Source organism: Marmota marmota, unplaced genomic scaffold (assembly GCF_001458135.2).
Source record: "Marmota marmota marmota unplaced genomic scaffold, marMar, whole genome shotgun sequence".
Taxonomy (NCBI): Eukaryota; Metazoa; Chordata; class Mammalia; order Rodentia; family Sciuridae; genus Marmota; species Marmota marmota.
The window spans coordinates 1,085,756-1,101,397 of record NW_026000254.1 but is presented as its reverse complement, the minus strand read 5'-3'; the positions used below and the strand labels follow the sequence as shown (position 1 = coordinate 1,101,397).

The window sequence follows — 15,642 nt, the reverse complement described above, 5'->3', positions numbered from 1 at the left end:
CAGGCCGAGCGGCAGACAGCGCAACTGATCGTGGGACACGTGGGCAACAAGGGCACCCCTCCACCGCGGGCCTGGTTCCTGCCACCGGCCTGCCTGAGCCACTGCGTGAGGCTAGCACTCATCCGCTTCCGGGTCAAGGTGAGGGAGGGGCCGGATTTTAAATAACACGCCCTACACCTATTTCCTCCCAACTAAACACCTAGCCACCTACCCATTAACCCACTATCACCCACCCACCTACTTACCCACTCAATCCGCTAGCCGTCGATCATTTTATCCATCTACCCCCCCACACACTTCATACCATCTCTATGGATTTGCTTACCTACCAGACCACATGTCTATCCGTGTAATCCCAGTAGCTCCATTTACCTTCACTTATCTAATTGGCCTTCCTCCAGGTTTTAACACAATCAAGTCAGAATTTCTTTTGCAGCCTCACCTTTCTCCAGCTGTCTTTTACCTCAAACTGAAATACATTTTCCTTGCTTTTCCTAGTTGACATCTACTCCTATACTTTTTTCCAATCTCACAGCAAGTCAGTTGAGCAGATGTTAATTCAACACCTCCAATATTTTTCCCATCTTGACAGGGTGCTGCTTTTTTTTTTTTTTACCCATCTATCCATTCAACCTTTCTCATTTATCCATACTTCAATTTCCTCCTGTGTTAGCCTAAATGAACAAACAAAAACCCACTGATTCACTGTTCAACAAGTATTAACCCACTGAATATAAGGGGTTTGCAAGACACCGTTCCTGCTCTTGGAAAATTAATCATGTACACATGGAACATTTATTTAATCGTGTAAATGTGTACGGCAACTATGGTTTATCATACAGACAGTAAGTATAATACCTGTTTGTGTATGTGTGGGGGGAGGATATTTGTGAACTGAGATAGTCTTCCCTGAAGAAAGACCTTGCCTGGGTCTGCAAGGATGAGTTGGATTTGAACGTGACACAGATTTGGGAGGAGGATACTTTCAGTGAGAGGAAGAAAATGAGCAGAAACAAAAAGGAATACCAACTGTGTGAGGCCCCATGAGCAGTTAAGTCCAATCTGCATGTAGTTGGGTCACTCACTGCATATGGGGCCTGGGGAATAGCTTGGCAGCATCCCCAGTTCTTGGCACCACTGCTGTTGCTCTGTTGCTTTCCCATACTCTTAGGTTTCAAGTTCCTACGTGTAGGGAATAATAAGGCTTGAGAAGTAAGGAGGTGGGCAGGAGGAAGAAAAAAAACAGTACAAGGTTGGGTAGGATGAAATTGCCAAAAAAAGAAGAAAACTGTGTGTATGCCCATTCCCCAACCAAGGTTCTTGGGGGTGTCCTCACAGGACAGGGGATAGTGAGATTCACAAATAAAGAAGTGGTGCCTGCTGAAGTACTGAAGAAAGAAATTTCAGCTGAGAGACTGAAAGACTTATATAGAGAAGCTTACAGTAGTTACTAGAATCTAGTTTATGCTACACTACTGGTGTTCAGTATCAAATCTGTCTAGAGTGGATAGATTATATCTGTCTAAATTTAAAAATACAGTTGTAGGCTGGGGATGTGGCTCAGTGGTAGAACTTGGTTTTACCATGCACAAGGCCCTGGGGTTTGATTTCCCAGCACTACACACAAAATTCAGTCATGACTAATTTAAACATACAAAGGAAATAGTATAAAAGAAATCCACTTGCTTGCCCTTCTAACTGAACATTTTTAATAGATTCTTTATTCATGGCTGTTCTTCCTACTGCTATCCCCTAGACCTTCAAGATTTTTTTTACTTCGTTATTAACCTGGTTGCTGGCAATAGTGACCACATTGATGGAACACCCTACTGCATGTGTGCCCTTTTTGTTTTCAGTGCTGGGAACCTAACCCAGGGTCTTGTGCTCTACCACCAAGCTACACCCCAGTCCTGTATAATTCCTTTTAAAAATTATTGTCTCATTGGATCATCACAATTACCCATGAAGCAATATTATCCCTGTTTTCCAAGTGAGAAAACTCGGGCACAGGAGCTTCAGAAACTTGCCCAAAGTCATCCAGCACTAAGTGGCAGAGCTGGGATTCTGGGATTCATGCCCATGCAGTTTGGCTTCAAAGCCCATGCTCTTAACAGTATTCTAAGCCAAATCTTTCTAAAGTGCCACTGTGATTAGATCATTTCCATAATCGACTACTCTTCCCTGGCTCTTGGGTAAAGACAGGTTCAGATCATTCATTTATTATTACTTTACTGAGTGCTTGCTGGCAAAGTACTAGGCTGGTTGCTGAAGATTCAGAAGTGATAAGAGGATTCCTACCCTCAATGAGATCCAGAGTTCGTAAAAAAGAGACATACTGAAGACAAAATTTCAGATTCTGTGTGCTAATTGTAAATTATATATATATAAAAAAATAATAAGGCCCCTATAGGGGCATGGTTTCTTTGGGGTGAGTGAGTGAAAGTTGGGAGGAGCATCACAAATGGGTGCTGAGCCATGAAGTATGCTAAGGATAGTACAGATAGTGGACAAGGGTGTGGAGACCTAAAATGACCATTTGTGAGCTCTGAATAGATTTTGATTGGAGGTTGGCAGGAGAGATGAACACTAAGTATGAGTTTGTGGTTTCCAGACATTTTTTGTTCACATACTCCATCAGTCAAAAATTTTGAGAAGTGACTAAATACATTTTGTCATACTTTACACAAATTATCATTTTTAAAATCCCAGCAGTAGCTGGGTGTGGTGGTGCACATCTATACTCCCAGCTACTCTGGAGGTTGAGGTGGGAGGATAGTTTGAGATCAGACCAAGCAACATAGCCAGACACCCATGTCTTAAAAAATAATAACAACTCCAGCAGTTAATAAAAATTAAGATGGATTATATAGATATATGGGTATGTGATGAGTCAAGTATAGTAAAAATTGATAGAATCTCAGTGGTATTTGGATGTTCATTGTAAAATTATTTCAATTTGGCTGTGTTTTTTAACTTTTTCATAATGTTGGTGGGGGGATTCTCAGTAGTTTTTTTCAGCCCTGAGAACCACTGTTTGGGGAATGTATAAATTTTATTCTCTATGCTAGATTATAAACACTCTGATCTTTTTATATTTTTCATAATAGCTTGTATACTTTGGGCACAGGATTTCTTTTTTTTCCTAAGTAAATTGGTCATTGAACCTAAGGGAATGGGTTGTGAGGGTGACTTTTTAAAAGTGTATGGTGGAACACTTAATATAGTGGATTTAAGACCTGCTTCAGAATTGCATATGTAAATTACTTGTTGATGTTATCAGTGAGTAAAGTTCTCTCTCCTGGTTCTGATTGGTGACTGTTGGAGTGAAGAATTTCCTTGATTGTAACTTGAAAGACATTGATTAATAATGGATAACAATTTCCCCTTTCAGAGGTATTCTGTCATCTCCAAGGGGCAGTTTTTTTGCTTGGATGATTTGCCTGTCTAGCATTTCTTCTGACTGAATATTAGTGTTCTAAAACAAAACCAACTACTTGATTCTTTCCCTCCTTGGTTTTATTCTTCAGACTAGACCGCAAGATGGGCTTTTTTTGGTGCTGGGGATTGAATCCAGGGCCTCATGGGGAGGGTGCTGGGGGTTGAATTCAGGGGCACTCAACCAATGAGCCACATCCCATCCCCAACCCTATTTTCGATTTTATTTAGAGACAGGGTCTCACTGAGTTGCTTAGTGCCTTGGTGTTGCTGAGGCTAGCTTTGAACTCTGGATCCTCCTGCCTCAGCCTCCTGAGCCACTGGAATTATAAGCATGTGCCAGCATGCCCAGCCAGGAAGATGGTCTTTTATTCTCAGTATCATTTTCACTTGTGGTAGAGAATGTAAAGGTGGTAGAATTAAATAATAAATTGCTGGGTTGTATGTTTAGCTTTAAACAGTTTAGGATTGCCCACAGATCAATTCAGTGTATATTGTTGAGATAAATTTTGTTGTTTGGTTGGTTTCAGTTATGCATTCTGCAGGCCTTTGTAAATGAAAGTTCCTAGTAGCAGGTAAATTTGAGTAAACCCATAAGTTGGTTATCTGATACCTTCCAAAGGATCTCAGAAGTAGAGGAACCTAAAGCAGTTTTAGATAGTGATTTGGGGGATGATGTAATATGATGAAGAGGATGAGTGCTTTATTTAATAGTTAATGAATATGAGAAAAAAAGGATAAGGTAGCATATCAAATTCACCATTCCACAGGTATAGTTTTTTCACATATGGCCAATTAAAGAAAATGAGTTGTGGTTTAAAGAAAAATATTAAGTTGCAATACTTAGTTGTGGCAGAAATCATAGTGGTAATATGTGAATAACTAGACTTTGAGGAGTCTGACCAGGAACTGATGGTCATTTTATGCTTTCCTTCTTCAGAATACAATAAAACAGTGGCTGGTGTGCTTCCTGACTGTTTAGTTATATAGTCATAGACAACTTGAAAAGTCAGTGAGTCTTCTAGATGCTCTTATTTTGGAAAAATGATCATAATAGTAATTGCTGCTACTTCTTGAGTACCAAGTTATATATAAAGTGCTTTTTAAATATCTTGTTTAGTCCTCACAAGCTTGCTAGCTACATGGTATTGTTCCCCTTTTTACAGTTAAATAACCACGGTACAAAAAGGTAAATAGGGACTAGCTCAACGGTAGATTGAGACCCTAGATTCTATTGCCACCAAATTTTTTTGGTGCTGGTGATTGAATCCAGGGCCTCATGCATGGTAAGTACATGTTCTACCACTGAGCAATAACCCCAGCTCCAATAATTTTTCTTTGGTGTGAGTGCTGGTAAGTGATGGACAAAATTCCTTATTTGAGGTCTCTTTTGCTTAAAATCTCCTTCCAGAATGCCACGGCACTTTTTCCTTCTTTTTGTACATTTTTTTTGTGAGATGGTATAATTTTATTATCTAATTGCATAGATGTGTGAAGAAAAAGTTAAGCTGATTTATTAAGCACTTAGTTTGTGCCAACATTGTTAAATATACTATACTGCCAGTACAAAGCAAATGTGTAAGCTAATTGCCGAATGAGTGAGTTTCACAGTGATGTTAGAGGAATTCAAAAGTAGCATTTCCTTTTTCTGTATTTTCAGTCTCTGATTTCTTTCGCTTACAGCACATACAGATTATTATTATTAGCAGTAGTAGTAGTAGTAATAGTAGTGGTGGTAATGGAAATTTAACTCAGGGCCTGAGATAGGGCACTTGCATGCTAGGAAAGTGCCCTATCACTGAGTTACACCCCCCAGTCCCATGCAGAAATAATTTTAACAGAAAAAGTATTCCCCTTTATCATTATTGTTATCTTTTTTCCCTTTTACCATTGTTCTTGAAAAAGAAAAGTGAATTAGTTATCATTCCCTAGCCTATTGTTACTTTATATATGGCTTCACCTCTCTGAGCTGCCACATTCATTTCCATTCTTATCATTCTTGGCCTTCTTTGATCCATTCTATCCTTGAACTACCTCCCTTGGATTCCATAATGTTACTTATGATTTATTTATTTATTATTATTATTAATTTTTTGAGATAGGCCTTGCTATGTTATACCCTGGCTGGCCCAGAACTGGCATCAAGCAATCTGTCTTCTTGCCTGAGCCTCCAGAGTAGCAGGGACTATCAACATGTGCCACTGTGCCCCATTGTCCTAGTCACATTTTTTTCTTATTCTTTTTAGTTATACAAAACTGTAGAATCCACTTTGATAAAAATTATATGAGCATGAAATATATCTTATTGTATTTAGGACCCATTCTGTGATGGTGAGATTCACTATGGTATTTTCATATATGTACATAGGAAAGTTAGGTCAGATTAATCCCACTGTCTTTCCTTTTGCTATCCCCTCCCTTACCTTCATTCCCCTTTATCTAATTTACTGAACATCCCCACCCTTTTTGTGGGTTATCTTCCACATTGTCAGAGAAAACATTTGACCTTTTTTCGGGGGACGGGTATTGACTTATTTCACTTAGCATAATATTCTCCAGATCCCTCCATTTACTGGGAAATGTCATAAAGTCATTCTTAATGGCTGAGTAATACTTCTGATTCTTCTTTTGAATCTTCTTGAATCTTTTCTTCTCCCATCCTTTTTGCTCTTCCTGTTCCTGCATCCTTAAATGTTGGTGTTCCTGAGACTTCTGTCCTAGTCACTCTTCTGCATTTGTTTGCTGAGCAATCTCATCCATTACTTTAGCTTTGAGTTTTAAATATATTCTGATTCCTGTGACTCTCTTCCTCCAACCTTTCTCATGAATTTATTTATTTATTTGTGTGTGTGTGTGTGTGTGTGTGTGTGTGTGTATGAATGTATATATGTTGGTACTAGGGATTTAATCCAGGGGCACTTAACCACTGAGCAGCATTCTTCACGCTTTTTATTTTTATTTTTGAGAGAGTCTCGCTAAGTATCTTAGGGCCTTGCTAAGTTGTTGAGGCAGGCTTTGAACTTGCAGTCCTCCTGCCTCAGCCTCCTGAGGACTATAGGGGTTCGCCACCATGCGCAGCTTCTTATGAACATTGAATCTTTTTAATTCTCTTCTTGATGTCTTATAGGTCACTTAAACTTAAAATAATCCAAGCTGGAACTCATTATCTTAACCCAAAACGTGTTCTACTTGTGGTATTCTCTTTTTCTGTGAGTAATATATTTCCTCCTTTCAAGTTAGAAACCATGGAATCCTTGGTTTTCTTCACTCTCCTTTACATCCCATGTCCCCCTCTCTTTTTTAAATGATTTTGTAATGGAGATTGAATTCCGGGGCACTCAACCACTGAGCCACATCCCCACCCTATTTTGTATTTTATTTAGAGACAGGGTCTCACTGAGTTGCTTAGTCCCTCGCTTTTGGTGAGGTTGGCTTTGAGCACCTGATGCCCCTGCCTCAGCCTCCTGAGCCACTGGGATTACAGGTGTGCACCATTGTGCCTGGCTCTCATGTCCACTTCATCCTATCAGTTCTTCCTCAAAAATGTCTTGAATTTAGCCACATGTGTCTGCTTCTACCCCCATTACCTTAGGTGAAAGCACCAGAATTTCTTATCTTTCCAAGCTACCTTTGCCACTTTAGGTGAATGATACTTTCCTTTGTATTTCTAAAGTGCTCTCTTCTTAATTTCTCATAATTTTCCCTTATAGTATTTAATATCACATTATAATTCTCTTTTTTATTTTATTTTTTAGGTGTAGATGGACACAGCACAATGCCTTTATTTTTATGTGGTACTGAGGATTGAACCCAGGTCCCACCCGTGCTAGGCAAGCGCTCTACTGCTGAGCCACAATCCCAGCCCTATAATTCTCTTTTAAATGAGTTCTAAGAGGACAGTAATTTGCTCTAGAATGAGATATATATCTATATATCTGTATATATCTATATCTAGGTCTATCTGTATAAATATATGTAAAATGATTGTTGAGAGAAAAAGATTGAGAAAAATTAGTTGAATAATTAAACTGTAAAAGGCTTTAATGATCAGATGAGGAACAATTTAGAACCAGTGTTTTATAATGTTATATGTAAACCACATGTAAATGAACTCAGATTGCAAATTGATTGCTAAAATCCTTTGATTCAGAAGTGAGTTTGTAGTTGCTTATCAATGCAGATATAGAATATATAATATCCCATTGTTGGTAGTAATAATAACTATGATGTATGCTAGGTCCTTTTCATATTCATTAGATCATTTAATCCTCACAACCACCCTTCAGGATAGATACTAATCTCCATTTTATAACACAAAAATGGCCTCAGTGTAGTTTCTGATCCAAGTTTGGACTGCTGGAACTTAGTTGGACCAAGATTGGAACCTAAAAATATTTGATACCAGAATAGTTCCTCCTTAATATGTCTCAAAATAATACAGTTAAAATTGTATTAGTGCACATTCGTTATACAGAATAATGTATTTATTGTCACATATCTATACATTTATATAACATACTGTGATCATTTCTATCTCCCTTACACCCCATAGTTACACTTTTTATGGCTGTATTTCTTTTTCCCAGAATACCTTTTCTTATAATTAGTTTGTGCAACATAATGGAACAGATCTTGGAGTGAGACTGCCTAGAATTAAATCCCTGTTCTTTCCCCTACTCCTTATGTAACCTTGAGCAAATTAACTTCTCTGTGCCTCAGTTTCCTCATCTGGAAGATGAGGATAGTAATGCCTACATCACATACTTTTTCTTGTGATCAATAAGTGATTTAATATAAGTAAAGGGCTAGAATATTACATTGCACATAATAAATGCCAACTACTATGACTCTGCCCCAAATGTCTTGTGTCCCTAACTGGATTGGACATTAATTATTTCACTCTCATGCTTTAATTTTAGCATGGCATGACATGCAGTGTTCTTGGTGATCTGTCTCCATTCTCTAGCCTCATTTCACCCAATTTTTCTTACCAGAATGATAAGGTCTTTTTAATTCAGTTAACATTTTTCAGCAAATACTCTGTGCCACACATGCTGTGCTAAATACTACGAACAATGGAATTCATTCATTCAGCCAATATTTATTGAGCTCCTGCTATGTGCTAGACAGAGTCAAAATTATGATGTTGCAGTCAATAAAACAGATTTCTGACTTTGTGAAGTTTAAATTCTAATTAGAAGGACAGAATAAGATATATAACAAAATAGACTCTACTGTCATGTATAACTAAAAAGAATAAAGAAAGAATGAAAAAAAAGATGAAATATAGTATTTTAGGTAGTATAGTAAGTGCTGTGGAGAAAAATTAAGTAGAGAAGTGAGATAAGGACTGTTGAAGTTAGGGGTAGAAAGCATGGTAATCTGTTCTTACAGGAATTTATAATCTAGTAGAGGAGGCAAGTAATAAAATATAGTATGATACCCTGGTATTATTTTCTGGCCCTTGTGATAGATTCAGGGCATAACCAGTAGAAGTGACAGAATTTACATGCCAGGCACCAAAACCCTTGCCCTTTCATTTGTACCACATAGGAAATTAGAAAGGTTGTGGCAAAGATGGCAAACTGGCAACCAGTAGGTCATATGTGGACCATGCATATGTTTTTGCATTGGTCCACACATTTTTGTTTGGATGGTTTTCTGGAGAACGTTTGTTTTCTTTCATCAATAGTGTTCACCAGAATCTGAAATCAAATAATGTGTTTAGGTGAATATTAAGATATCATCTAATCGAATGATTTTCATTTCCTGCATTGCATTATATGAACACATTTCTTTTTATAAAATATTTATTTTTTAGTTTTAGGTGAACACAACATCTTCATTTTATTTATGTGGTGTTGAGGATCTAACCCAGTTCCTCATATATGTCAGGCAAGTGCGCTACCACTTGAGCCACATCCTTGAGCCACATTTCTTTTTTAGCTAATTTGAATTTGTTGCAAACTTACAAAAATTGTGAAATGTTGCAAAACAGTCTGGCCTTTCAACTTCTCTTGAAATACCAGGTACTCTGGCCATACTGACTGTCCCTTTTTGTTGAGCCACAAGGTCTTCATTTATCAGCATCTCTACCATTGCATGGCAAGTTCCTGACACCGTGACCAAGTGCCCTTTTTCATTCATAATGGACATTTCCTGCAGTATCTTCCAATGATTCAACCATCCTGATATTCACAGCTTTTTGTAATCATCCCTCCCACTCCTTGTGTGGGTTGGAACTAGTGACTTGCTCCTTAGGAGAAGAATACAACAAAAGCAATGATATGTCACTTCCAAGATTAGATTATAAAATACTATGACTTCCATCTTCTTTGTGCTTTCACGATCTCTCTTTCTCAATTCTTCTTTTGCTCTTTGGCTTTTCTTGCTTGATCACTTTGATGAAGCAAGCTGCCATGTTGTAAGAGGTTCACTTGACAAGAAATTGAGGGCAGCCTCCAACCGACAGTCAGTAAGGAACTGAGGCCCTAATTTCAACAACGTGCAAGGAACCGAATCATGTCCACAGCCACGTGAGTGAGTGAGCTTGGAAATGGATCCTTCTTATTGAAGCCTTGAGGTGACTATGGTCCTGGCTGACAACACTGATTGAAGCCTGTGAGACACCCTGAGTGAAAGGGCCCAACTAAGGCATGCCCACAGATATTGTGAGATCATAAATGTTGTTTTAACTCACTAAGTTTGGGGGGTAATTTGTCATAAGAAATAGATAACTAAAATACTATCAATTGCTGTGCTTGTGCATTTTTAAAATATATTTTTTATTCGATGGACACGGTACCTTTATTTTATTTATTTATTTTTACTTGGTGCTAAAGATCAAACCCATTTCCTCACACATGCTAGGCAAGTGCTCTATCCCTGAGCTATAATCCCAGCCCTGTGCTTGTACATTTTTAATGGCAGTGTTGAGAAACCACATCTATGCAAGTGAAAAGGATTATGCAAGAAGTTCACCTATTTGCTGAAAACAGGAATAAGCCTATTTCTTTGTGGAATTGATGAATTTTCCCATGTCTCTAAATAAAATGTGTCTGTTCAAAGACCACCATTCAAAATACCATTTAAAAATAAATCTTTGTTAAGAAATATGACCAGTATACAAAAATGATGACTGCTGAAATGAAAACAACTTTAAAAACAGCTTGGAATTTCAACAATCTGTGTTTTTGAATACAGATAGAATAAGTCATGCTGCCATGAAATACAATTGTGTTAAATGAAGTTTGTCAGGGCTTGGAAACCTTTTGTAGGTGGTACTTTTATTGAAGAATATTGAGTGCAGCAGAAATTATATCATGCATTTATAAAGATTGGAAACACATTTTGCTCAGGATGTCAAAGATGGGTAACTGAACATTTTAGGGACAAATTGGGTCCAGAAGTTCAATTATTTGTAAAGTTTTAGATAGTAGCCATTGCTTATAGCAGATATAAATACCACCCACAGAGCTGTACACTTAGCTATTTGCCTAACCAGTGGTTCTCAAAGTGTGGTCTCTGACCAATAGCACTGTATCACCTGAAAGCTTGTTAGAAATGCAAATTCTCCACCTCTGAAATTGAGGGCAGACTCTTGAACAACCAGTGAGAAACAGAGGCTCTTAGTACAACAACCCACAAGGGAATGAGTCCTGCTAACATCCAAGTGAGTGAACTTGGCAATGGATCCTTCCCCAGTAAAACCTTGAGATGACTGCATTCCTGGCTGACAACTGTGAGTTCAGCCTGTGAGAAATCCAAATCAGATCTACTGAATCAGAAACTGGGGGAGAGGTTCATCTGTTTTATGAAGGTCTTCAGCTGATTCTTTTTAAGTTTGAGAATGAGTGCATGTAGATACAATTTGAATTTCAATATAATCTAACTCTTTTGGACTTGTAGCATTTCATAGGTACATTTTTAAATACCTGCATTTTCTGTGTTGAGCAAAGTGCTGGCAATTGAACCCAGGTCTCTGCACTTGCTAGGCAAGTGCTCAACTATTAAACTATACCCCTAGCCAAGTCTTGAAATTTTTTATATTGATTGATCAAAATTAGTAAATATGACTAGCTTGTGCTTCTGGAAATGTTACTGTTGGACTTGAAACATGTTTTTTAAAGCAGAGACATATTCCAAGGACTTAAACATATACCTGTTTGTTTTCTCCTTAGGATTCACTTTGTACCTAAAAATTCAAAATGAATCAGGTCAAGGATTAGTAATTAACATTGTGATTTTGTGAATTAATAGGTTTATGCCATGGAAATCTGTCTTATTATGTGGAGGTTGATTGGCTTAGTTGAGGCACATTACTCAAGATACTGAAAAAAAAAAAACATGTTTGACATTCAGCACACCCATATGTATTGAAATAAAATATTTGACTTGTTTGGTTGACCTTGCAACTCATCTATACATCTTGAATAAAAGCTGGGTTGCTCAAAAATACCTTCACAAATATATGGTTGCATTTGTTCATTCCTAGCAAAATTATGCGTTTGGGAAACTCATTTGGCAAGAGATAAACTGGCTGACTTTCCTTTACTGAAATTAGTTTCCAAGAAATGAAAGTGATGGCCTGAATTACATTCCCACAATTGTGGAGTTTTCTGTTGCATTCCAGAAAAGGCTCTCTGACATGTTTTATGAAAATGAAGAAATATTGTTCAGCCTTTCTCAATGTTCATGGTGTGAAAGAAGAAGAATTGTTATAAAGAAATTGAGTTACCATGCTAATGGTACTGAAAAAGAAGAATGATGTCATGGAAATACCAGAATTTTGCAATTATTTTGGGAGAAGTTGCACTCAATATAAAACAATATGCTAGCCAAGCTTAGTGGCACATGTCTCTAATCCCAGCTACTCAGGAGGCTGAGGCAGGAGGATTATAAATCTGAGACCAGCCTGAAAAATTTAGTGAGACCCTGTTTCAAAATAAAATTTTAAAAGAATTGTCAGGGTGTGGTGGTGCATGCCTTGCAATCCCAGCAGCTGGGGAGGCTGAAGTAGGAGGATTGTGAGTTGGAAGACAGCCTCAGCAACTTAGCAAGGTGCTAAGCAACTCGGTGAGACCCTGTCTATAAATAGTACAGAAAAGAACTGGGGATATGGCTCATTGGTTGAGTGCCCCTGAGTTCAATCCTCAGTACCCCAAAATAAATAAGTAAATAAATAAAAGGACTGGAATCTGGGCAAGGTGGCATATAACTAATCACATGGACTCAAGGGGTGGGTTGAATGAGGAGGATCATAAGGACAAGGCCAGTCTTGGAAACTTAGCAAGATCCTTTCAAAAATCAAAAAATAATAAAAGGACTGGGGATGTACTTAAGTGGTAGACCACTCCTGAGTTCAATCCCAGTACCACAAAAAAGGGTGGGGTGGGAATGTAATTCAGTGGTAGTATGTGCAAGGTCCCAGGTTTGATCCCTAATACCACCAAAACAAAAAATAAACTATGAAAACATCTTTCTAAATAGCTGTTTTCCATTATGAAATGGAATCAACTTGATCACTCCCAGTTAAAGGAGTCAAGACTAAATTCTGTACTGCACATTTTGACAAAAATATTAGACCTCTTGGGACATATTGGGCAGGATCCAAGGTAGAGGAAAATAAACTAAAAAATGTAATGATCAAAATTGTCTCTTTCTAAACTTTTGTTTTAAAATTAAATGGAAAACCCCAGTATCGTGTGTGTGTGTGTGTGTGTGTGTGTGTGTGTGTAGTTAACACCCACAGCATGATTTAGTTTAATTTCTGAAAGTTTATTTTTCGTAGCCTCTTATAAGCATTTGCAAACCCTGTTTCAAGTGCTCTTAGGAATTTCTTACCGTAATTGTCTTCTGCACTTCTGTCTTCCTTTGTGGGGTAGCCCAGAAGTTTTCTTGAACTCTTGTTCTCTTATTATTCCTAAAGATACCTTCCTTCTGACTTTTCAATCTTGATGGTTTTACCTTGGGCAGAATAAGTGCTTGATCTGATACCTCCTGGTCTCAAATGACTTTGAGGACCTCCAGAAATACCATAGACTTTATCCTTTCAGAATAGGCTATAATTTATTTCATAATTACTTTTTCAGAGGATGTGCCAGGCACTTTATAAATAATTTCTAAAATATGAATATTTTAAAAATAGTTTCTAAGTCTTAAAATCAGGTAGGTATTGGATTCTCTCCTTTTACAAATGAAGAAGCTAAGAGACTTCCCTATAACTTGTTTCTACAAGTTCAATTTGAGCATATGTCTACTGAATGCCACAGCTCCTGCTGTATTTACTGATTATAAAAGTTACTGTCAAAGTATAATTTCCAGCCCAAGGAGGGGCCACAACAGAGTTTTTCTCAAAAAAAAAAAAAAAATCTATGGTTTTCTTTGGATTCTTACACATGATACCTACAGAAACATGCTAGTCCCTGGCAGCCTAATAGTAATTAATTTAGTCTCTTAATGGTTGAGTTTTGATTTGAACAATGTCTGGTAATTCGTAGTTGCATCAACAGTAGTTTCAGACAGTTCAGTTGATAAGAGTTCGAGGCACCGTTGAATTGTAAGTCATCAATATTTTTATTGCTAATGCAGATTTTCGCACAAGTTTCCCCACCCCAAATGTTTTTATGAGGGTCTGATTCCTTGTCACCTTTGATTTCCTTTGCTTTGGGATTGAGAAAAGGTGGAAAAGGAAGACCATAGAGCCCTGCCTGAGTCAGACACCAGTTTGGAATATTGAGCATGGTAGATAGTTGGAAAAGTTATATTCCAATGGGATATGAGACAAACTGAAGGAAGTATTGCCTTTGGTTTGAAGTTACTTTAAACAACAAGCATTTATTAAGCTGTTTCTATGTTCCAGGCAGGGAGCTAACATAATTTGCCACTTATGGGCCCACCAGTTATTCTTAGTGAATTTTTGTGCCCATATTTACTATATGTTTGTGAATTGACCTGAGATTAGTATATGCACAATTTTCTAGGTGTCTTTATTTGAGAAACAACATATTTAATGGAAAGAACAGTATTTTGAAGTTGAGTCTTACTGGGTTCAAATACAATTTCTGCCATGTTGCTAGCTGTGTGATTTTGGTTAAGTTATTCAAATTTTTCAGGCTAGAGTTTTCTCTGCTTAAAAAAAAAGGAAGAGGAGAGGGATTATGACATAATACCTATTTTAAAGGGTTAGATGAATAAGTGAAATATTTCTTTAATTGCCTAGCCCAGTGTTTATCTTGAAACATTAATCACTATAGCTTCAGCTCTGTGAGAGGAGGATTTTGTTTCTTGTTCACAATTTTATCCCCACCCAAGATAACTACCTAGTGTAGTTGAAAAGTTGAAAGTTGAAACCAATTCATTGATTGCCTGCTTTTTGGAAATGTTCTATCTCCAAAGATATAGCAATGAAAAAAAACCCGACATTTTTAAATTCCAGCCTTGGGCTGGGGGTGTGGTTTAGTGGTAGAGTGCTTGCCTAGCATGTGCAAGGCCCTGGGTTCTTTCTATTCCCAGCACTGTAAAAAATAAAGAAATCCAGCCTTCTCGAAACTTATAATCTGGTGGTTAATAGTTTTGTATTTATAGCAAATATGCTTTTTTTTGTGTGTGTGGTACTGGGGATTGAACTCAGGCTTCTTTTTAAAAAAATTTTTTGTAGTTGTAGATGGACAGCATGCCTTTATTTTATTTGTTTATTTTTTATATAGTGCTGAGGATCAAACCCAGTGCCTCATGCATGCTAGGCAAGCACTCTGCCACTGAACTCAGGCTTCTTTACCACTGAGTTACATCCAGCCCTTTTATTTTATTTTTCTTTTTGGTTATACATAATAACATTAGGGTTCATGTTGACATAATTATAAAAGCATGGAATATAATTTGCTCTAGTTTAGTCTTAAGTATTTCCCCTTTCTCTCTCCCCTCCTTTCCCCATTCCCTTCCCTCTACTGCTCTGATCTTTCTATTATAGTTTCAACTAGTGACTTGTGGATATACATAATGATGAGATTCATTGTGGTGTATTCATGTATGTTATAGGAAAGTTAGCTCAAATTCATTCTACTGTTCTTCCCTTATCCTGTTCATCCTCACCTTCCCCAATACCCTCCTTCTTAGTCACTGATCTTTCTTTATATTTTGATGGGATTCTTCCCCCCTAATTTTTATATATATATATATATATATATATTTTTTTTTTTTTTTTTT

The 15,642-nt window shown here is 37.4% G+C and overlaps 1 protein-coding gene across 1 annotated transcript in view; it reads left to right on the top strand.

The window, feature by feature from the left end:
* The window catches only part of Fam120c (family with sequence similarity 120C), a 125,369-nt gene that overhangs the window by 260 nt on the left and 109,467 nt on the right, over positions 1–15,642 (top strand). Inside the window, exon 2 of the mRNA XM_015506510.2 lies at positions 4–138. Coding sequence (XP_015361996.1) covers positions 4–138 — 135 coding nt within the window. The remainder of the gene's footprint in view (positions 1–3; positions 139–15,642) is intronic.